General features: G+C 36.9%; 1 protein-coding gene across 12 annotated transcripts in view; it reads right to left on the bottom strand.

The window, feature by feature from the left end:
• The window catches only part of LOC104560303 (protein bicaudal D homolog 1), a 304,772-nt gene that overhangs the window by 114,976 nt on the left and 164,332 nt on the right, over positions 1–25,464 (bottom strand). For 2 of the 12 annotated variants that reach the window (XM_062010576.1, XM_062010585.1), the window contains exons 9-10: positions 15,024–15,099; positions 8,991–9,161 (exon numbers count right to left, since the gene is read on the bottom strand). The exons of 6 other annotated variants lie outside the window; for them this stretch is intronic. In XM_062010576.1, the coding sequence (XP_061866560.1) occupies positions 9,074–9,161; positions 15,024–15,099 (164 nt within the window). In that variant the 3' untranslated portion in view covers positions 8,991–9,073. Of the gene's footprint in view, positions 1–3,344; positions 9,162–15,023; positions 15,100–25,464 lie in introns of those variants that run through there. 4 more of the 12 variants (XM_062010634.1, XM_062010565.1, XM_062010605.1 and 1 more) reach the window with 4 other exon arrangements.

Genomic DNA, 25,464 nt, shown 5'->3' with positions numbered 1-25,464 from the left:
TGAAATGTTACATGTAAAGAAACTTGTCTCACCCTGGTGCCTTTAAACATTTCCCATCAAACAGTTTCGATTTGTCTATCTGTAGGTGAGAGATAACAGTATCCATTTTGCAAAGATGTTTTGGGAATGAATTAATATGCATAGGGTGCTCTGAAGATAAAAAGAGCTACTTTGCATTTGGACTAGATAACAAACACCTTTGAAAGACGTTATGGCTTCACAGAGGCATTTTCTTTTTACGTAATGTAGGACTTCAAGATTGCTAGTTTTTGTATTCTATGCATTTATATAAGCTCTAATTTTACGTTTGGCATGGCTGAAGTTGTATCACAAGCTGATTACAAAGGCACTCATCAGTCACATCTGCACGTTTTGCCCGCAGTCCTGTCATCTGCTCCACAAAGGTGCCCACCATCCAGATGGAGCCCACTAAAGTCTGTGGTGCTCTGCTCCAACCCAGGGATTTAAATCAAATTTCAAAGTAACAAACTGAGTCCAAGTAGATTCATTCAGATCTAAGCAAGTTTGCCAACTAAATCTGAATTATATGGGTCAAACCTCACCTGATTCTAAAGTAACTTCCCTGGCCTAGGGCCTGGTGATAGGATCCCTGTTGGCACAAAGGACAGCTGCACCTTCGTCTTAGGGCACCATTAACAAGCTGTATCACCATAGATAGAGCTACCCTGGATGGAACAGCATTGAGCCATCTGAATTTACAGAGGTTGTCTATGTCTAACAGAAGTTTCTTGTTGATGTAGCAAAGCCATTTTTAGTCTTGTATAGAAGGATAAAACATATGTGTGTTGTAAGAACAGCAGCCCTTTTCTCCTGTGATTATAGGCCTTTCTCATGCCTGAAAGAGGGAGCAAAATGTTAGACCTGCATCCTCTACATTCCAAATCTGATCCAATTTGATCTTCAAGAGAGCTCTGTACTTATGTAGATTTCTACATTATACTTCTAATCTAAGTAGCCTCAGTTTTAATACTTTAACCATATGACAGCACTGCATAGAAAAAACCAATTTCCTTGAGACAAGTCATCAACACTTAAAAAAATGACAGCCCTCCCCAGGCAGGGAATCCTGTGAATTAATTTAAATGGACACAGCTGTCTCATTATTTACTTCCAAAATTTCCTGATAACTCACTTAAGGGAGATGAAAGGGTTTCTTCCTTCTCCTCATATGGATCTTTCCCATAAATACAATTTTCTCAATCATATATTATTATAACAGTAATTGAAACTTTTTTTTTCTCTAAAGCCAGTCCCCAAACCTTATTCCTGAACTTAGACACCTCCAATATGACATGAGACTTTCTAAATAATAATGAGTGAAATGTGTGTTTTCTGTTATACTGCTCCAGTCAAAAAGGAATCTTTCTTGCAAAGGTCAGTATTTTTACTGGGTTATTAGTCTTTTGCTCAGTTGCCAACTATAGTATTGAGCTATATTTTTGTGCAAGGTTAGGACTTTTTTCTTTTCTGAGGAAATCACTCAAACCTTCCACTGAGAGGAAAGAAATTGTGCCCGTGCCTTTAGCATACACAAATAGATGAGAACTGGCTTCATTACACATATTTTTTCCCAGGATTTACATAATTATTATTAGTTATTTTAGCTCTATTTTTCTTCTGTATTTTGTTCTGTATATAAAATAGTCTTTTCTGTATTTGTCATTCATAGACTGCTAGAAGATGTGGATGTCCAGCCCTTTCATATAGCCTTCTTCATGATCAGTATCTCTGTACTTATAATTGGTTTAATGAAATCTAGGTTTCAGTGTTACTCAAAATCACATAGTAATTTTTTATGCCTAATCTAAGTTGCCAGTGGCCTGTCAGTGTTTTATAGTGTTAAGAAAGTCAAACTATGGCTCCTGCTGCGAGTTCTGTGTGTTTCTTTAAGTGTAACTGCAGGATTTGTCAAGAGATGTATCCAAAACCAAAGACTTGTAGTGTCAGCCACTGTAAACTTTACCTTTGGGATCTTTTCCATTATCATCTGGCATATTTCTATAGGCAAAACCATTGATTTATTTGTCAGAAATTACCTCCTACCTCAGACCAAGGGGTAATTGTACTTCTCAAGGGAGATATTACACAGACATTTTATTATGAAACAAAATATATCTTTTTTTAGTTCTTTGTTGTATTTTTTTTAACCTAGACTGTTTCAGTGACCTTGCTCATACCATTGCCTCTTGGAGAGCTGCAGAGGACCAGCTAAAGGGATGATACAGTGGAAAAGGAAAGTGCAATACAGGTTGGAAGTTTCTCAAATCAACTTTGTCATGAGAATGTTCACACAAAGGGCAACTCTCTGTGAAATGGCTATCAAAACAAATATATTGGGGAAGAAAAGTTTGTTTTCTTTTTTTTTTAATTCTCAAAAACTGTTTGTATTTAAAATGGAAGAGGAGGAACACCCACTGTAAGAAAATTCTATCCAGAGCAGTCACACTCCTTCTAAAATGATCATGCAACACAGTTGCCAAAGGCACTTCTGCAATGAACACAGATAAGAGGGGAAACCTCCTCCTGCTAGACGAGAAAAAAAAAAAAAGAGAGTGTGGGAAGAACTTAGACAAGTAATAGCTCTTGAAGTGCATTTCTCTCACCATGCACAAATCCTGTTACTAGACATAGCACATTACTGGCCAACCAAAAACAAAGCCAGCCCTCCAAAATAGTTCCCATTGACCAGTTGGCATCACAACATGCAGGTGCAATCCTTCCTCCAGGATCTTTCAATTTCCTGTCTCATTTCTAAAAGGGGGATATTTGCTTCCCCGCAGAGACCCTGCAAGCAGCCAGATTGACTGGAGGAAGTGCAGTGGCCACTTGCCTGCAAAGCATGAGCTTCTGGACTACTGCAGGACTGGCTGCTGGGGGAGCATTTTGACCCCCTTGCTGTCAATGCAAGGCTCTTCTACAAGTGAAAGGAATGTTTCTCACTTTAAAAAGCAGGTATGGTATGCTGTGCTGTACACCGCATTCTCCAGTCAAGTTTATGCTGACTTCAGCTCTTCCTTTTCTTCCATATCTCCTGAGGGTGGAGAGTTGCACCTTACAAAGCATTCTTGTACTGAGACTTTATGCAGATATTGAAACATTGTGTAGGAAATCAGTATTTTAGTATCTGCCTCAGATAGTCTCAAAAAACTTGCTTTAATTCTGATTCCCAATTCCTTTAATGTTGATTTCCCTTCTCAGTTTCCTGATTGATAACTTTTAAACTTAAAATTATGTATCTTTAAAGGCTAAATTAATGTAAAAGTCTAAGCCAAGCCAATGCACTACAGACTGACATAAACAGAAGCAGACCAGACAGCATGGCATTAAATGAACAAAAATGGCCAGTTTATTCACTGGAACAGTTATGTATTACACTGTAATTGTCATTGGAACAGAAAGATGTAAGAATCAGTATATTGGCTTCTTTTAATTATTTTCTTCAGCACTAGAGTGTTTTTTCCCAACCATTTGACTGCATGATCATATTACACATATACAAGCACAGACTTTATGAATCCCTCACGAGGCAGTTAATCTAGGATTGTCTACAAGGACAAGGAAGAGTTAACATGGGAATTACTTCAATTTTAGAAACAAATGATGCATTTTTGGAAACATGAATTGTTCAACTTTTTTTGCTTTTAGCATAAAGTAGCAACAAGAAGAGTTTCCAATATTCAGTCTTTAGTAAAGAAACATATATACTTTTATATCCTTCACCACCTAGAAACACTCCATCATTTAACCTCAAGAAGGCAGGACAACATAATGTCAATTCAACATAGGAGTAGCTGAGTTATTACAGCAGTAAACATACAGTATACAAATCTGAATTTGTCACAAACTCCACCAATGTTAAAACTCTTCTGAAAAGAACACAGCAATCTGTATGGTTTGTTAGATACAGAATATCATGCAAATGGAAACATTCAATAGATTACAAAAGTCACAAAATGTCAGTTTTCTTTTTTTTTAATTGTTTACAAAGGATCAAGTTAATTAACCCTTTAACAGTCAAACCACAGGGCTGAAAATCAATAGGGCAATAACTAATAAAAACAGATGTAATTTATTCACTTGGCATAGCACACATAGCAAATCTGTGAACAGTAGGGAAAAAAAAAGCTAGATTACTTCTATTTCTTCTTCTTACCTGACAGAATAACAACTCAGCTGGCAAGTCAGTCTACTAGAAACTTTTATCAATCACTTGTGTTTACCAATTTCAAAAATATTTTTAAAATCCAATAACCATATACTCAATAAAAACTGTGTAACTCAGATTAGTAATGCTGAGAAAAGAACATACACTCTTCTCTACCCTTTCTTTTACAGCAAATAATGCTAATCAAAATAAATACAAAGCTTTGTCGAAAAGCATTTTTTAAACACAAGGCTCTATCACCCAGAGTCTGCCTTCACATTACGTCCAGTCATGGAATACAGGATTTTGTCTTTACCTTCCATCAGTTTGTCACTTGGTACCATTAAATTTCATGAAGGGGATTTTCAAGAACTGCATAGGAAACAGATTAAAATCCAATAAGGAATTAAGCCATGCTCCAAATGAAAGATACAGACTCTCTGTGATAGTCGTCTTTCTAACAGGAGGAATATGCAGATTGCACAAGAAATAAGAATTTCCTGGCTTAATTATGGATATGAAAAAGCTACATGATGTTAAGAATCTCATGATTTTATACTGTATATTTAGATGTGTTTGTGCCTGAAGGTGAAAGGCAATTTTTTTTGTTTCTTTTCCAAAAGATGCTTAATTATATTTAAAAAAAACCCTCTTAATGGTTAAAAAAAGTCTGAACATTGTATATCCCTTTCAGACTCACTGCAAACACCACAGAGGAAAGCTAAAGAAAACTGAGGACTGGAATTTTTAAAGAGGTAACTATAGCAATTCTCATACTTCAAAGGTAAAATATCAGTGCCTGCCGTTCTCAAATGAAGATTTCCAAAGTACAAAAGAAAGAAATTTAATACAATCTCAGTGGATGTGCATCTTCCTCCAAATAAAGGAACAGACCTCAGAAGGGCTGATAAAATCTATGCGTTATGATGATGATTAATGCAGCTATAGTGGAATTGGAAGCACAACTACTGATCTTGGCATTTCATGCTGAACAATAAGGTTGGTATCAAAATAAGGGCCTAGAGTCATGGATGCTGTTCCCAGTATGGTGAAGACTGGGTTATTTTTTCCTAACAGCTTACTTAACACATTTGCAACATAATTATGGGCAGCTTTCATAGGTGAGGTCACATTTCACAAGTAAGGTTGTATTTCTTAACAAAATCTCCTTTCTTAAACATGGCAAATGGTTTAAACAAGTTCACAATTCTTTTAAATAAAAAATAAAAGTCATCTTGGCATTAAAACTTGCAGCATTACTTTAATTACAGTTTAATTCTATGACCTCTACTGTATAGTTATGGTTACATCAAGCTACTGTGAAAAATGTGGATGGAGAAAGCTCAGAGATGCCAACCTCTCAATTGGATCAATCAGAGAGAATATCACTATTGCCTCCATCTAGAAGACAGAAACTTCTATGCCATTAGCATGAAAAATTGTACTATTTCTTCTGTAAAACCTCCATTTGCCTTCTGACTGATAGAAAATATATTTTTGATACTATTACATTGTGCAATGTATTTATTCATATTTTTCTCCCCGTATATTCAATTTTTTTTTTCTTTTCTATTTTTTCACATATTTCCTATAAACTGCATTTCCAGAAATGGATCTTATCAACTGAACAAGGAATATTTTTTTCACTACATCGGAAAATAAAACCCAAACCAAAATGTGCTAGAACTGAACAGGCTATTCCAAATCAAAAAAAAATTCAAGGTCATCAAAGGGAAGAAAAGCTGCATTTCAGATATGAAACTCAGAGTGAAATTTCCTATGTAAGATGCATTTCAGCCTTTCTGAGTATACTCAACCATTATAAAATGTATGTATCACTTTTTAATCTATTATTTTAAAAATCAGAATATATATCAATACAGAAATGAATTTTAAATGGGCAAAACATAATATTTTTGGACTGTTAAAAAAACAGACTTTTGTTTCTGGTTTTGTCTGCATGTAAATATTTCCTACAAAATCTCTCACAAACATGTATCTTTCTAGACTCTATATAATAAAGGAGAGTTTATCATCTCATGTTCAAGATATATATTTTATTTTGTACTGGTTAACTGACAAAAGTTGTCCCAAGGACCTACACAGTTTTGTAACTTACAATGCAATAACTACAGCCATTTGTACATTTAAGTTGGTTTGTTTCTAGTTGTCTTACATTTCCAACACTTATGTTTTATTACATATTAAAAAATGTAAATTGAAAACTTAGAAATTAAGAATTTAAAGCTTAAGAGAATAAAAAATTTAATAAACCCATTTATTTCTATAAAATGGAGCCACAATTTCTATACCCTTGGATGCTGTTTCATAACACTTAATCCATGTGGACATACCAGTACAATGTTTCAGATTCCCAAAGTTGCTCTGCAAATCACAACTGCAAACAAACACATTTCTAAACAAGTGTTCTGATACAACATTTTTTCCCAATAAATTCCTATCTGTATAGAAAAGAAATTTCTCTGAATTTCTGTTTAACTTAAATTGTGGGAAAATGCATTTTATTTGGATATGAAAATAGGAAAAACTATTCCAAGTGTAGCCTGCAGTAGTTGTATTCAAAGTGCAATGCAAATTCTTTTACTTTTTAAATGTATACAGCAGCTATCTTTGTTGGACACGGATGTGGCCTCTCTAAGATACTCATACACCAGTCTGACAAGGTCAGGAATTCTGAGACGCTTTTTCAAGGCAGCGTTTGCCTCAGACAAATTGTTATTTTACTAAAAATAAAAATCAAAACAGCATCTAATCCTAGTGTCAGACATAATGAGAGAGCTGAACAAGGTTCCACTTGACTTTTCTATGGCAAGACAACACATAGGTTAAGTACGGTACTGAATAGCAATATCAATGTTTACAAGAAGAACCATGCAAACCACATGGAAACCGAAGTCGAAACATTGCCATGTTGTCTGTTTGATCTGATCAGAACTGGATGTTAGTTTGTTCCTGTTTTCCCTCACCTCTGACTCTGAATGTTTTGTTACAGTAGCTCAGCTGCTTTGCCAAGGTTACACGACATACGTTGTTGATGACATAGAGTATTTCTATTTACAGCACCTTCATTACTGGTACTATGGTAATAATGATTTGTTAGGCACACTGAGTGGTCACCGATTCTTTCCTCTGCTGATGTTTTGTTGTATCGTAGCATTTGGTAAGTACTGTTACTAACTGAAGACAGCTTCATTTTCTCAGATTCAGGCAGAATAGGAAAGAATTATTCCAACCGCACCTACAGCAACCTTTTTTTTTTAACCCCTGGCTGCTCTGTACCTTAGACTGTACTGTGATTCCCACTTGTAGGTCTTAGATATGCTGCTGAGAAGGAAAAAGACATGTGGAAATATCTAAGCCTTTCTTTCATAAATAAATTAAGGCCACCTGACAAAGCAAGGAGTCTGCTAGTTACCAACAAGTAGGCAGGTAGGCAGTACTGCAGACTTTTTTGCTAGCTGATGACCAGCCAGGAAGCCCATAGGTGCTAAGCCTTGACCACCTACTTAGCCACTTGCCTTGCTGTCAGGTACTGTGCAAAATAAATTCCTCTATTCTCGATTTTGTTCTGAAACTCACTACTTTTTAAGAAAGAAACCTAGACTGACCTAGCTTTTACAGGAAAGAATCTTTAACTAGCAACTGTGCACTGTTGCGATAGAGTCTGCGTAGTGTAGATCACCTGAGTATTTGTCATAAACTGACATGAGCTAAGGTTCTGTGTCTGTTGATTTTTGGCAAGGAAAAAATGCACTACAGTAGTCCTACTAACTTTGATCCACACCATTAACCCTTACTTGCGTGAGTTCTTTCACCACAGAATACTTCACAAGAAATGCATACGACTTCACCATTCATACCAGCCTTCACGGTAAGGCCTTGAGCTAGTATCCTGAATATGAGAGTGGGAGGAAAGAATGTTTTTAATTAGCACACAGCAGTCTACTTGGTTTAGATTTTCTTTCTCAGATACCAAATAGAAAGTAACCCCAATAAAACAGCACCAATTCATCTGCTTGTCTGAAATGCAAGAATGTAAATACAATGCAAGCAAACATCTGAAAACAAATCAATACATCATCCTTTCATCTCCTTCTTAGGCTCAATAATTATCTCTCAGTGAAGAGCTAGAACAAAACCAGAAGCTAGTAATAGGAATTAAAAACAACCCAACTGCATAAAAAATATCAGTGCAGCAGCAAAATATACAGTTCTTGTTAACATTCCAATTCAATCCATTTCCAACATTTTTGTGCAATAAAAATTGGCCATATGCAGGCCAATGCAACACGCCTCTTTTTAATATTAACACAGTCATTCTTCACTTAAGCTATTTCTCCTTGGTCTTACAAAATAAACTGAATTAAATACAATCTTAAAAAAAAAAAAAAAAGAAAGAGAAGAGGTTGTATTTTATAAACACAAAACTCTGTTAAAAAGAAAGAAATAAATATCAACACCCTTGATGACAAAAGGAAATTTGAACTGGCTCCTATGGCCGAACCTGGAGGATGTGAGGGTAAAATTTTTGTTAACATACTTTTTTTTTTGTTAATATTGGCTTAAGTCTCTCATTATTTCAGAGGTAAAGCCAAGCAGCTGGGAGGAACATTTCTGTCGAGATGTTAAATTTCACTACACTTTAGTTGTGATAGCAAAGTTTGATTACAATCAGAGGAACCATAAAAAGTCTTCTTGATAGGTTGGGCTCTGTGCTTTGTGTTCTTCTTCTCAACCTTCCCTCAGTCACCAGAGCAGGGGATATGAATCCAGACTTGTCAATGCAGCAACAAAGCAGAATTGTCTACCCGCTTACTGGGAACAACCCCAACCTTTGTTGCATGAACTCCATTCTGTTTGCATTTTCTCTTACGTTGCATATGAAGATTAGGGGTGAGGAGGAGGCTTAGAGAGACAGTTGAGAGGGGCACACTGAGAGCTGGAATGTGGCTGCTCTTCTGGAAGAGCATTAGGACTGAAAATTAAAAAGAAAAGAGAAAAAGTACTTAAAATGCATGGCAAACTTTTTACGTGCACATAAATAGCACAGGGCTGGAAACACTTTAAAGGGGGATGAAGCCTCGTCTCTAAATACATGTCCTCAGATACACAGTACACATAAAGAAAAATCCTCAGTGCACACACATTGAGTGACATGCATACATGAAGAGGCACAGACAGCCTGCTCGCTAGTTCATGTACACAATTGCTGTTTGCATGCTCTGATGAAAAATGCTGTGTGGAGAAATGAATGCATGCGCAAAATTGGGGAGCAAATTTGAAGGACAAAATACACGTGCCATCTTTATGTGAGCATTAAAGATTTTTCTATATGCCACTGATTTTTTGAAATGAAGGACCGTGCCAATCTGGAAATCAGGTTTCATCACTTCCTGAAACTGTAATCTCTTACAGAATGTGACCTATTTACTAGAACATTAGTGCAAATATGATATAGCCTTCCTTGTCAGTCAACATAAGCATTACATATTTTGTAATCAACATTTCCAAAGGGTGGGGAGGTGTTGTGTGGTTTTTTTTCTTTTGGTTTTCTGCTGTTTGAATCTAATTTTGTCATATACTTTGGTCATTTGACTGTTTTTCACATACCATTTGTCTGATAACAGCATTCACCCCTTTAATCCTTTAAGCATTTATAGTATACACTGTCATATCATGCAGAGAGGTCTGAACTAGTCAACCAGGTGGGGCTGGAGTACTTCTTGGTGCTGAGTTCCAGGGTGCTCCTGTGAGGAAAGCTTTGGATAACCAGGTTTGCTCATGTAAAAGCAGCTCTGCAGTCGCTGAGCTATGCTGCAGTAGGTAACGCGCACTGAGCTTAACTCAGCCCTGTATGATTCTTTGGTCTCCTGACCTGTTTTAAAAGGATGAACTTTAGCTCATCTTTCTGATGTCAAGCTAAGTGACAGCCATTAAACTTGCAAGGAAATCATGTGGCAAAACAAGACACCAAAGTAGAATGTAAATAAATGCAATTTATTTTTTAAAAATCCCAACACAAATCAGTTCTTTCATGTGCCTGGGAAGAGTTTTTTTTCCCTAATGCTTCAAATGTTCTACAGTCTTGAAGTTATTCCAAATTCAACAGTGTGATGTATGATGAAGCACAATCATTTACGTTCCTTTCTTCAAGAAAATTTGTCTTCTCCCTTTTCCTCCCTCAGAAATTGTGCTGTTACATATTATCTCTGCAGCACAGACTATTGGAGTGTTGGCTGAAGGAATGCAATTAGTCTATTGCTGGAAATGAATCAATTTGAAATGCCAGAGGTATTTGAAAATCTGCCTCTGGAAATGCCAGTGATACTGAAAATGTCTGTGGCTCCACATATAGCATTTACTTAGGGAAACAAAAAAGTGGCATTGTGCTTGCTTGAAGTCAGAAATAAGTGTGCACCATCACCACTGAGAAAGCTGATGGCGATGTCCACATTTTCAAAACAGAGAAGCCTAGGAGCACAATCACAAGTCCACAGGTATTACAATTCAGCAGAAGCTACAGTCCTTGCACCTCTAGACTTATTTTATTTCACAGACTGAATGTTTTCTGTTAGATTGCTTTTCACATCAATGCCCTGAAGGAGAGTTTCCTGACTGCAAAATGGATGGTGAGAGTGCACTATTTATAGAAGCTCACAAGCTTTCTTTTGTGCTCAGCTGCCTGAGTAGGTCAGTCCCAAAGTGTTTAGTGTTATGGACTATGGCCATACAGATTCTATCTAACCCTAAGCAGTTCAGCATAAATATTTGTTCTAAAATATTTTCTTGAAGTGTAGAAGTTGGACTTGTTTAATCAAATGCTGAGAAGACATCAAACCTGTCTTCTCTAAGTAATTATTTCCATGGCTGTAACTATCCTTTTTTTCTGCCATATTCTGCCACATGCAGATGTAGACAAAGCATCTAAAGAGGGATCTGAGCAATATCTTTGCCTGCTCCACTTATATTAGTCTGTCAGGAGTGACTGCAGATGTACCTAAAAGGTCTGTATTTACTCTCAAATTTATCCACCCATAAAGAACCAGCTCCTGGCTTCAGCATCTCCTAAGTTTTCAAGATAGATTTAGGAGAAGCATTAGGTTTAAGTTCTTAAGAGAAATAAAAGTGAGTTAGAACTTTCAGATCACATTTGAGGAAGATAAACAAGGAGGTGGTCATGTTAACCTACAAAGACTTCCTTACTCTCCTTCCTTGCTACCCCTTTTTCTTTTTCAAAGCACTTCTGTAATTGTCAGAAAGGAACAGAAACTCAGCAGACATTTTACTTGCTCGTTAGCAGAGAAGTGTTTGTATTTTGGGGTTTCCTTTCCAGCTTTAAAAATAAGCAACACGAGATGTTCATGTTCTGAGGGAGAGGACCGGTGAGGAAATGGCCACAGTTAAGGCTAGTTATGCCCAGCAAAATGGCCTGAAAGAGGATCTCTTTGAGACACATAAGATTCCCCCCTACACAAATATGAACTACTATGTTTATTTTGGCATAATCTTCAGTTCTAAGTCAGCCCTGGCTGCAAATACTGTAATACAAACCTTCCCTGTGTTCAGATTAGGAAGCACTGTGCTTAGCCCCTACATTCGTTTTATCATCTTGCTAATTCTGTATTGCTTCTCACTTTGAAATACAAGCACACTTCTATGCACAGAAGAAATATAAAACTTTATCTCACCATTTCCTTTTCAACCAATAATAATTATTAGGGACATTAGAAAGAGGGAAAAAAATTACAAGTTTATCAGGCACCTCTGTAGCAACATATTTAGACCCATCATTTACAGTCCCAGTAGATGTGAACCTTTTCATAAAACTATACTGTTATACTATCCTCTTCTCAGAAAAACAAAACATCTAGTTAATTAATGCAGATTACTGTAGCAGTGTATAAAAAAAAAAATTACATCAGAATCAGCAAGTGACTCGTGGCATTCAGTGTGCTTTTTATGTCAGTATAGGTGATTGTGACAGCAGATCCTGGAGTGAGCTATCAGGCGCAGGGACAGTTGCAGACAGTAGAGGATGGCAAGTGAGATTAATAAAACATAGCAATAGGGACATGTGGAAGAACGTGAAGCCGTTGACTATTAACTGAGAAAAAGGAAGAATGTTGTTACAGTGTCTCCATGGGATATGTGCAGCATTTAGAACATTTGGGTTTAACAGACATTTTTTTAAACCTCACTTTAAATGCTGGCATCATTTGGGGCATCTATTCATTCTTTTGATGAATCAAGTCTATGTAATTTTTTAGTATTTTTAATCAGCATTATTTTAGTATTTAGTGTTTTAGTGTTTTTGTTAGTTACTATTGTTTGTTTTCGAGTAGCTTGTTTTTTCCCTGGTACTCAAAATGCAAATATCCTTCTCAAATAAATCGGAAAAGAGCATGCAGAGCCCTTTGGTGTTAGTAAGTACTCTGTTCTCCATCTTAAAGATGCCATTTGCATATAATGGTATCTGGCATTGATTGTAACTGTATCAAATCAGCAATGGAAAATATAAAAAGACCAGTGACATTTTCAAATGGAACCCTTTTGCATGCAGTAATTTTTTACTTTGTTTTTTAATTTCTTTACTATTTTTAAAGAAATAAATATGTTTTTTATGAAATAAAGACATTACTGCTTATTTAAAATTAGTATTTACTTCATTTGCAGTATCAGTTTAGGGGTTTGCTCTTTGGTTTTATTAATAGATAACTTGAGTCTAGAGTTGGGCCTCTGATAATGAACATGAGGATTTCACTGCATTCAATAGCAACCTGAATATAATCCTAAGTCAGACGTGCTCTTTTTACTATTGGATAATGGCAATATTTTAGTCTTGTCCAACATAGTCCATCAGACAGCTAGCTACAGATGCCAGGAATAACATACAGTAATTTCAAGAGTAGGGGTAGATTTGGTTTCTTGCCCTGTATTCCTGGACCTAGAAACTGAGGAGATGCATGGAAGGCAGAACTAGACTTTCTCGCATTGTTGCACCAGTTTACTTGGAAAATATCTTCAGAAAAGTTGGCACAGATTCTCCAGATCAGCTTTCAGCTGAAATATGCAGACAAGCAAAAAGACAGGTAGATGTATAGGTAAATAAACAGGCTAGATGTATTTTCATTTGTATTTTCAGGCTAGATAGATTTTCATTTGGCTTGAATCTGTTCATAGCTTATCCAGTGAGGTTAACCAAAGCCTATGCACTGAAATCACAATTGCTAGAAAATCCAGAGTTACGCAAGTCCCTCTTAAAATATAGGTAATGGGTGAGGGAAAACTCTCTGTATTTGATGTTAAAGTTCAGAATGAATCTATCTGTGTTATGGTCAGGCATATTAACTAGTTTGAACATGATTAGACATATTGCAGGATACAGAAAACATCTGTGTGAATTACAAGTCTTAGCAAGCTATTGTTTAATCATGGGTGAAATGCCAGTGAGAGGTCACATTACTGTAAGAGTAATGTTAGAGACTTCAACTAGCATACCTTTCTACTAAAACAAGTGACTTCAGAAAAAGAACTTTAATGTGCCTTATTTGGCATAACCATGTGATTGAAAGCTTATGTGCCATACCAGGAGAGACTGTCAGAGGATGAGGAAGGGCAATGCAAGCTCCTGGCTCCCTTCTCTGCTGGAGTTAGAAAATCTGAACCTCAGTAAGCCTCACTGGTTCTTTAAAAAGCCTTCAAATTAAAACTTCATGTTTAAATTACCTTATGTAAAGCAACTTGTGCCATCATGCTGACTTGCATTAAATCTTGTTATGTTTCGCTGCTGTGCAGCTATGTGGCTGAGACAAGCAATGCAACAGCACAAATATATCAAAAATAGTGTGCTGTTTTCACTTCACAAGCAGAATATCAATGTAGTGGTAAAAGCCAGTAGTCATTTGAATAGTTCAATTAAGTGTACAGGTGAGTGTTGTTTGTGGGATGACTGATCTGAATTTTTTTAATATTAACCATAATTTTAATTGTCATGATTGTTTTCCATATACTATGGTTTTGATTTGGAAACATGGCAAGAAAGGCTTCTTGAACAACACTTCCAGTTCTGGTTGTAACTAATGAGGTCTTCCTAACAGAGAGGGAATTCTGGGTCAAAGTAGAAAACCCTAAGACTTTCCTTTGGATTTTATCCCTTTCTGCAGGTTTGTTTGCAGAACAAGTTAATACTTGCAGATAAACATAAAGAAACAGCAGATCAGGTAGGTCTTCCATTCTGATGAAAAAGCTTAAAATTGCAGGATGAGCTGTTTGATAGCATTTAGAGAGTGATGGTGTTGGAGCATATTCTCCACTGGGAAATTGCTCTGGAAAGAACAGAATAGGCTTTGGCTTCATGATGGTCAATTAAATAGGGTTAAAATAAGACTTGTAGGCATTAAATTTCCATAAATCCAAAGCACTTGAGGATATGCTCAAATTGCTCTAACATCTAAAATACAGCAGAAAATAGTGGACAAGGATTTTAAGGACTTTAAATGGAACTAGCAACATTTTTTCAGTGTGATGTAAAACTTCAAACTGCAAACTAGTAAATGGCATTTATCAACACATCATTGAGAAACTGCACAAAAAGACCAAATGAGGACTGCAAAAACCAATTCTGCATTCTTTTCCATACTTTACAGGGATATAAGTGTGTGAATGCTATGATTTATGTCTGTACTGTCACTGCAGAAATTATCACTGTTCCTCAAGTTGATTAAAAGTTTGCTTTTAGGGAAGAAGCTTAGTGAAGAGCTTTTGTACAAGGAGGAGGAGGGGAGTTGCAGGCCTGCATGCAGCTATGTGCAAAGAGAAGAGAGTTAGTTAAGTTTACCTGACAGTCTGGCAATCTGGCCCCTTGGCTAGTTGTGAGCCGTGTGGCGGTATGGAGGCAGCAGGCTGCTGACAATCTACAAGAAACTGATAAATTAGACATATATACAGAGAGATTACAGAGCAAGGGGTTAGTAACAGTAGTACACAGGCTATGCATCTGATGGAGAGATTTAGTGAGGAATGTGTTCTTGGTTCCTTATCTGACAGAAAAACCTTTTTTTTCTGATAGTAAGTAATAACATTAGTTCTTGCTCCTTTTTTTTTTGTTTCAGAAGAAGCAGTGGAGACAGTTTTTATTTGTCTTCCCTTAGCTTTGGCAAATGTATGCTTAAACAAACGGCAATAGTGGGCAGTATTCAGAATCTAGGTTTAAATCTTTTGCTTCTTATTCTTCTGCTAGTGGTGAAACTATTTGTCTTACATCTAATATAAAAAGTGTCAATAAAGCTACTCAAAATTTCTCCAGATAGTTTACATCCATATAACAGCAATTACAGATGCCATCTCATGTTGGTCTTTGAGAAAGAGCTTGCAAGAAACTTCTCAACTTCTAAACACTGCTTGTTACATTGGTTTGGGGTTTTTTTTTGTGGGGAAAAGGGAAAATTTGACCCAATACTTTTTCACTCTTCTATTTTATCAATTTTCTGACAAAGAAGTTTCAGCGTTAATCACTTGCAAAGCGGTATTCTAGTTCTTAATTTATTAAATAATAGTAAAGACAAATAATCCTTTGTTGCTAAGTTTTTACTGTGACATTTGGAACATGAAGACAGCTTTAAACTCAATAATATTTGTTGGACTTCATAAAAGTAGTTGATCAAGAAAACCTTGTTTTCTAGCTCATTAGTTTCTACTTCTCATTAGTTTCTACTGATTTCCAGATCTCAAGATCTGTTAATTTTCCCTGCAGTGGTCTGGCCTTTCATTCACTGTTTTTGTGATTCAGACTTTCAGATAACACAGTCATCATGGTCTTTTCAAACTTTAAAATCTATAGGTGAAATTCTGACCATCCAGAAAACTACCAGAGATTACTTTTTGTCTCCAATAGGGCTTGCAGATCTATCTGACTACTTCAATCTGATTCTTAACCTGACTCTTCAGTGGAAAGAAGTTACTTTCTTCTGAACCTTAAAAATGGGACAACTGGATTTCATGTACTTTGAAATAATTTGGTTTGGGTTTTTTGGGTTTCTTTTAAATTGATTGCTACTTAAAGCTCACCACCAGTAATCATTTCTCCTTACAATGTAGATGATTTTCAAACCCCACTTCTATTCTTTGTCTCAATTAAGTAGAAGAACATGCAAGAAATTTGCTGTCAAGAATCCTGAGATGACATCAGGTACAATGCAGAGCAACACACTTTCCTAGCAACTCTAGGTATCATATCCACTATAACATTTCCCTTTCATAAAATCCCAGAGTGCTTTTTCCTACTTCCTATAAAGATCTGTGCTGACCTCCAGTGGGTGGAAGCAAGTGTACCCAAATCGCTAGTTTCTTCCTGCTTCATGCAAGAGGAGAGAGTGTTGGACCTATTTTCAAGTGCACAGGTATCTACATCAAAAAAATATATGCACAGTTAGTGCTGGCAGCATTGTGTCAGGAAGCAGAAATGGAATAAGGATATTGTAGCATTTTCTCATTTATCCGGATGGTCTCTGTAATCCTCAGTACATCTTTCAGCAAAGGAATGCAAGAGCTTGCAATTTATTTGAGCCATAAATAGAAGAATCTGTCACTTCAGCACAAAATTCAGTTAAAAGGTGCCTGGGGGGATAGACAGGGCTGGCTAACTGCAGATGGGAAATTATTGGGTAAAAAAAAAAAATGAAAGAAAAAAAAGACTTATTCTAAACAAACTAGTTTGCACAAGTCCAAAGCAAAGTCAGCCCTGACATCTTATGGAAGGTAGTCAATGAGAAAAGGAGTACAGAGCAGAATGCTGTGTGATGAAAAGGTGAGGACAGATTTCATAAATTCAGAAGAAATTGTTCTGACAGGCTTTTCCAGAACAACGCAAATGCCAGATTTATGATCCTGTTTTAATACCTCAGACATTCTGCAAATATTTTATGATGGCTCTTCATCTACTAGGTTTGGCAGAGTGCATGAATAGAGAGCCAGATACTGCAAGCATTATGCAAGCTGGATAATAACTACTTGACGTGAGCAAACTCCCTCAACTTCATGTGAAAAAACGGTTATATCTGGTGTCACCACTGTTCACAGAGGCTGGCTTACACTCACATCAGTACAAAAATCTAGTTATCCACATTACTTAAAATGTCTGAATCATCCTCTTACATTCTCTGGGAGTGAAGTTTCTGAGGATTATGCTAGGAAAGAGCTAAGGACAATGCATATGGTTACATATACACATTTGAAATTCAAAGGAGCTCTTACCTACTTATGTCCAAGCAGCTGTGCCAGAGATAACTTTATTCCTTCTATAGTTAATCATTTTAAGTATTTTGGAGGCTTTATAATGCTATTCTCTAATGTCATGACAATCATACAATGATTTTTCTACATTGCATTTGAAGGTGAAAACTAGAAGATGGCATTCAGTCCTTCCTTTCTGCTAAGGAATTCCTGCCTCTATCAAGCAAATGTTTCTTTCTGAAGTCCTCTGCTGAAGGTTAAGAGGTTCAAAGATATCTTTACTGGTTCTGTTACCACTGTCACATACCATAAAGACAAAGTAAGAAAGACATGCTCTCTTTTACTAAAAAAGTATTACATTGGAAGAAGCCTGTTCCCATTATTTTTCAAATCTCTAAAATTGTCAAACAAGCTACAGAGTGAAAGGTCAATTTGTCATTTTTGTGGAAGACAATTGGGAAACAGGCATAGATGACATTTTTTGGTGTGTCTTCTGAAACTACAACCAACAACATTATTAATAAAGTTATTAAATACAGTTATTTCTTCATCATCTCCAGGTGCTGTGAGAAAATAAACTACTGGAGACAAGGGTGGGATGGCTGATCTCTTAAATGTCCTTTTATGATTCTATGACCCTATAATCAAGAGACCATTTCAACCACAAAAGGCAAAGAGGAGCTATTGTAGACAAAAAATCATATGCCAGTTATTCACTGAATTCAGCAGGACTTGAATCTGTACAGTGCTGTGGCACTATCAGACAATGTTCACCACTGCATCTGTTGGAGCTTTGAGGCTTGACTCATGCCATACATTAGGCTTGTTCTGATTTTACTGTTCTTAACATTTTAGCCATTTGCTCGTAATGGCAGTGCAACGGGCTCAGAGATATCCCCTCACACAGATTAGCTAGTAATGATTTTCCTTTGGAATCTAATGACTAGTCCTAATGAGGCTAATCAGCTCTTGATATAAGAGTATTAAAAATACCAAGCTCAGAGAAGCTACATCTGCCCATGAGGACTAAATGTATCGCAATATATTATCTGCTAAGATCAAACCTCACCAAAAAGAAAAGTGTTTTCCTGTGCTTCCCTTTGGCTCAGCCACAAAAAAACAATGCACTTCCCTCATGTCACAAGGTGTGCTCTGCCCTCCAGTCTGTGAACTGGATGACTCTAATCAACACAGGTCTGCTTAACTGGGTTATTAATGTCTGAGAGGCAGGCATGCCTTCTGTTGACATCAGCAATGTCCTCAGTGAAAAATCTGTGTGCAAGCATTTTCAGTCTCACCTGCTCAGGACCCAGCTTATTGCAATGGAATGTTTCAGCACATTTTGACACTCAGTAAATTACTAATCTCTACATAGTGCTGTCAAAAACCGAGACTAGTAAGAATCCCAAGAGAAGTGCTGGGGATGCCATGAACGAGTAACTGATACGTAACACACTTTTAACTGCGTCTAGTTCAGTTAAACAATGGAGAGCTTTCTTCTTCTTTATCTGAAAGGGTAAAATTGAGAGTTGAACAACAAATCAGTCAATTTTTTTTTTTTTCAGGTACTGTCACATACTTGGTAGCTCTGATTTGAAAATCAGTGGGAAAAATCTGACAAAAAACACAAAACATGAGATTGAGGCTTTTTCAGTCTTTTAAAACAAACTCTCCTTAGCATCCCATTGAATACTCCAGGCCAACAGAAAGCCTTTCCTTCCTAGGTAAAAGTTTTTGAGCTATCTCACTTTGTATCATGCTACAGTGTCAATTGAACTTGGTCCATAAAGTTTGAGGAATTTGATAAGGCGTCTGTGAAGATGTTATTGGCAATTTTCTTCAAAAGAAAAGCTATCTCAATTTATATGGTAATGAATTGTTTTCTTCCCAGAGATGTCACTTTAATGGGAAGGAATGAATGGTTAATAGCATAAGTCAAAAATATGGGGCAAAGAACAAATCGATAGCCATCTCATTGTGCAGAGGCAGAAACATTGCATTACACAGCAAGTCCAGAAAAGACAATTCAATCCTCTGTTCCTCAAAGTGAGGAACTAACAAAACAAGCAAAATTTTCAAACATGAACTGTCAAGAAGAATGGGGCAGAGGGCACTAAAACATTTGTTCACCTTGCTGAGTTGGGATATGTAGAGATGCTTTCAAACTGTAATCTGACTGGATGAAAAAAAATCCCAAAACTGTTTATATCCACAGATGATGAGAACATAAGTTTATAACATTATTTGACTAACTGGTTTCACCTATAATTTATCTGTTTTTTTCCTAACAGATGCCAAGAAAACTTCCAGGCCAAGAGGAACTTTAAGTGGTAATGGTTATCACAAAGAACAGCTGGTGAGAGGACAGCTGTGGCTTATCTTTGGGAAAAAAAACCATGAACAATGGTGCAGGTCAAAGATTAGTAGAGCCTCTCCCTTCTCCTGCTTCCAGTGTCAGTCTGTGTCTGGAAATAACAGAGTTACCTCTGCCCTATGCACAGCCTCAGATGGTCAGTCTGCCCACTACAAACTGCATACAGCTGTGAGTTTCCGTGGACTGTGGCTGGAAAGAGAGGACTATGTTAGAGAAAATACATGGGTTTCACCTGGATTCTGGATAGCCTCATTAACTCCAACTTTCTCAGAGCAAGATTGACTCAGGCTATCCTGGCCTGGGAGCAAAATGAGCAGTGCAGGGGTACTGAGCCGTGGTGGAGAGCTGCAGTACAACTCAGTGAGAGCCAGCCCTATTCCAGCACAGCTAGCACACAGGCAGCCCAATAAACTTCACCATGTGCAAGTTAGCTCTGGTACATCATTTTCCTGTAATCCAGACTCTTGGTTTTCTCACTGTCTGAATTTTACCTCAGTTCCCATTAAACTGAATAATGGACTGAATAAACTGAATAATTGATTGGAGATAGACAAATTGATCAACCAAGTATCAGTTTTGGTTTACTTCACTCTAAAGCTGATCTACTATGAAATTTCTATGTCAAGGCAACTCATATCTTAAGCTGCTATTCAGAGAAACTTGGTGCCTTATTGTTGGTTGGAGAAGTTTCAACAACAATGAATTCTTTCACTACTTATTTCTTAGTCTTCTCAAAAATTATTTTAAGATTAAAGGTTAAGAGGTATGAGCATTCTGCAGAACTCCCATTTGGAGGCATCAGCTATATCTTCATATTCACTAAGATGCAGCAGGGCAACACCTAAAATTCTCATCTCCTATCATCTCCACATGTTGATTTTTTTCTTGCACAGACGACCCAGGAATGTTCCATTGTTTCTACACTCCCAAGCTTCTGACACAGGCCTTTTTTACTCCTCCTTCTCTCCACTCTTTACCTTCAGAACAAGGTCAGACAGAGTAAACATATCAGAGAGCTTGATATTAAGTGCTTCTCAAGAGCAGGAGATTGAGCTTACTGGAATAAGTAGGGGACTTAATTGCTATTTCCTTATAGCATTTAGAGAAATGCTATCTGTCTTGGCAATATCCACAGATAACTCAGTGCATCACTAACAACTCCACTTCATGCACTACCTGACACGTAATACAGACAGACATGGCTTCTTAGGTTACCGATTCAGTGGTTTTCCAGAACATGTCAAGCCTCTTGGACATGTTCCAGTGAGTTCTTCTACCTACACAACAGCTACACTATATGGAGTGGGTTTTCTCCTTATTTCCTTATCCTGCATAACTTAACTTCTACTTTCTTTTTAGACCCGAATTACCCTCAACCTACTATGCTATTCCCCTGTCAGTCCATGTGCTTCAGTGGTAATGTGACTGCTTGCTCTAAGTATAGCAATAAAGCTATATCCCAGCCCTGCCCTTTGCTGTAGCTCATATTAAGGATAATTAGGAAAAAAAAAAAAACAACAACAAAACACTAGGTCATAAAAATTAGCAAAATATTTTTTTTTCCAGTTATAGACTAGGATTGTTAAGAGCCTTCTTTTGTCAGTTCTGTAGGCTTCTTCACATCTTCTAGATCATGATGTGTTTATGTTATTTCTCAAAAGGTTTCTGAGTAATGCTTTAAAAAATTCCTCATTAAATCTACTGAGAAGCTAAATAATGGGTTAGTAAAATAGCAGAAATGGAAATGATAGAAGCTGAAAATATACATTCAGTTCCTTTTTCATATACAGTTCATAAAAAGCACATTTAGAAAGGTCTGATGATTCAGAAAATACTTACTAAAAGACACATGCATTTTAAACATTTCAAAAAAGGAAAAGAAAGGTCTTAAAAACACAATAATCATCACATTTTTGTCTTGTTGTTCATCCATCTTCTGTGGAAACATAGAGTCTAGGGTACCTTTCAGACAGCCACAAATATATCCAAACAAGAACTACTTGCACTACTTAACAGGTAAAGAAGGTCCTGATCCAAAAGTTGGAGTGGGAATAGTATCTTTAGTAGGCTTTGGAAGAAACGACATAAGGTACAAGTATAAGGTTTCGTAGCCCTAAAAGATGCAGAGATACTTACACTTGGAGAGACTAGTCTTGATTAAAGAATGGCTGGTGAGCTTACTCCATACACCACAACATCCCATGGAACTGCTCTATTAGAGAGCTAAAATATCAGCATGTCTGATTTAAACAGAAACTCATGTCACCTTTGCCTCTTTTATGAGATGAGAAGCATGATATTGAATATTCCAGTATATTTGATGGCAAAAATCAGTAAGGCCTGGAACCATACTAAACCTTATCATAAAAGAAGATAAAGATGAATGGCTTTTGTTACCACCATTGTCAAGATATCTCACCATTTGTTTTAGTTAATTGATATGACTGGATTCCAAAACCCAAAATTTTCACAGAAGGCAACAAATCTCTGTTGACACACCTTAAAGATGACAGCATGTCACCTGCATACCTGTTCAGTTAGAAACAATCAGATGTCTAATAAGATTTTACCAGAGAATTTCAATATATGATGCTAACGTTAACCGTTCCGTCCAGCAATGATGTCAAAACTAAAGATACAGGGAGAAAAATGTCGATAACCTTTTAATGAAAATACACAACAGTAAGGCATGGATTTCACTGTGATCTTTTTTTTTTTTTTAACAAATGTATTAACAAACAGATCAGGGCATATGTTAAAACCAGGTTTTACTTTGGAACTGTTTTCTTTATGTGGTAGAAAGAAATTAAATGAAACTTGTAGAACTGCAGTGAATTCATGCCATAATAGATAAATTATATTGAAGTAGCTAAATTATATTGATCAGCGTGAAATGTATGGTTTCAGTCTCATCAGTGGTAACTGGAAAGCTAAATGCAAGGGAGGAAAAGCATAGAGCTAAAAGGTCCTATTCACAGTGGCACCAAGAGGTAAAAGTACATTTAGCCAGCTGACTTCTTCATCAGTTACAGCCAACTAATGTCCTTGGCAAGGATAATGTTCTTCAAATTCAAAACGGCCTCCACAAGGACAATGTACCATGCTTGAAATGGCATAAATACGCAATGCTCATTAAGCTTAGTTAAATGAGCATATCAGATGCAGGACATGCCCCAAGAGTGGGAAGATATACATATATCTGTATATATGCACTAATACCAGTTGCTAAACAATGAACACATCTATACATAAATACGGCATGTTTACAAAACCCACAGAAAACAGAACAATGCAGAACAAAAAAAGTGAACACAGATAATAAGTTAATAATAACCAAATTATCCTTTTTGTGAAGAGCATCATGTGTAGGTAAAAAAACCCTGCACTCTAGTTTTAAAAACCCTGCTTAAAACACAGAATGTTTCCATTTTCCACAGAGAGTAGAGATAGATTAAACCAACACCATGTAATTCTTACAACAGCCAGTATGCTGCCTGATTACACAAGCTTAGAAACGTATCACAAATACATTATCACCATCAACACAAGTATATTTTTGATAGCTAAAAATACAACATATTCGTAGTTGAGGACTCAGAAGAATCATCCATGGATCTCTAATGAGGCAAAGAGCAACTTGCACTTGGATTGTAAATTTTAATTGGTGGCATAAAGTTGTTGGGCTGGTTTGTTTTGGTTTTTTTTTTTCCAAATAATGGCTCTGAAGACCTTTCATGCTCCAACTGCTTTGCATTGCTTGGGTGAAGCAAATCAAACTTATCTGATTGAACAATTCAGAGGAGAGTAGTCTGACTCATTAAATGCTGTATACTTGCATATCTCATTTAGTAGCAGTGGCTCAGCTAACCGCCTACACTGCCTTTCAAGAATAAACCATTTCACTTAACATAGAGATAAATCCATATTTTTCATCATCTAGAACTCAGAACAAAATTCTTTAACACAAAATCAGCATAGAAAGATGTATCTAGATCCTAGTCATGTTGCTTTTCCTTATCATTAATCTATAAAATTCCTTCAGAAAGGAGAAGAAATAAATATTTCAAACTCTTCACAAGGTGACCTGAGCAATTACAAAGATCTACAAAGCATCCTTCTAGCAAAATTCTGGTCTGAGCAAACACTGTTCTTCAAAGGACTTCTTCCACAATTGTTTTTAAAAGCTGCTGTGCTTTCCTCTGTGTTCAGATTTCTAACATTCCTGCTGTTTCAAAAGTGTATGAAAAAGCAATGTTGATGTACTGAAGTAATGCCTATAGCAACAAGACTTAGAAATGTTTGAGAAGCTTAACAGTAGTGCTTAAGCTCAAAAGCAAAGCTGGAACGATTTGGGGCACAATATTCCTAAAGAAACAGAAAACATGCACAGATAAAGACCTTGAACTTCAATCCTTTTCACCACACAATGAAAGAAGACACAAACCTGCTATCAAAAATTTATTGCTTCTACTTTTCCAATGCTATAAGGTCCATAGGCTCACCTCTACAGACAGCCTCTGTTGTGCCTCTGACAGCCTCTGGCAGTGCCAGCCTAAGCCTCCCTAAGTCACTTTCCCAACCTTTTAATTCAAAAAGGGAGAGTAAAGGCAGCCTAACTTCCTACCAAGAAAATTTTTGCAGCTGCTTTCCCATGTCTTCACATTGTCTAAACAACACGAAGAAGTAAGAAGCAGGAACCGATGCCAAGAATCTTGCCTCACATGATAAATCCACTTCAACATTATTTAAAGAAAAAATATATAGGAAGGAACATGAGCTTAACCTTTGAAATAATATTTCTGAAAATCATATGCTAAACTCTACACACAGAGAAAGCTCAAAATCCAGATAGACAAAACAGCAGTAGAGCATATTCCTCATCCCTTGGGATCCTGTGAGATATTAAGAGGCATCTAGTAACTTCATATTCAAAGAGTTTGAATGAAACTGCAAAGGAAAGGTATTTTCTAAGACAGTGTTACACACTGTCAAATTCAGCCTTAGGCTTTCTATATGCCCTGAGTTTTTCATGTGGTTATGAAAAGACTCACATGCAAAAGTGGGATGGAATTACACTGGGCACATACCAGCTGCTTCTGTCTCTCAGAAGGATAAAGACTTTGAAGTGTAAAAAAATCCACATTAATAACAGAAGGAAAGAAGAAACACACGGCAAAGCTAAATGTATACCATTACCTCGGAGAAATGAAACGCTATACTTCAGAAACGGGCCAAATGATATTTTGAGCCACTGCTAGATTAGAGCTATTACTCCAATTAGAAAGACCAGATAAAGTCATGCTGCCACAACTTGATCTCAGAAGGACATGCATGCTGATTTAAAGTTGAGGGCAGGAAATGACAATCTCTTTTTCAAGAGGTCTTTAATTCAGCTGGTTTGCACTAGCGAGCCTTCATGCCAGAGTCTTCCTCTGAAGAAGGAGCCAAAAGCAGTTCCAGCTTTAAATCTACCAGGTAGCCAGCAGCAATCAAAGCTAGGGCCAGACCATGGTGAAGGCAGCCTCTTCTGCCAAGCACTGACTCCAGAAGAAAGTACAAGAGACAGGCACAGCTTGCCTACTGCATAGAGAGCATGGGGAAGGGAAGCCTGCCTGATTTCTCCCTCTACCAGCTTCAGTTATTTTGGCTCTTGGTCTCCATCTAATGCATTCCT

This window comes from Colius striatus, chromosome 1 (assembly GCF_028858725.1).
Source record: "Colius striatus isolate bColStr4 chromosome 1, bColStr4.1.hap1, whole genome shotgun sequence".
Lineage (NCBI taxonomy): Eukaryota > Metazoa > Chordata > Aves > Coliiformes > Coliidae > Colius > Colius striatus.
This window is presented reverse-complemented; position numbering and strand designations above follow the sequence as displayed.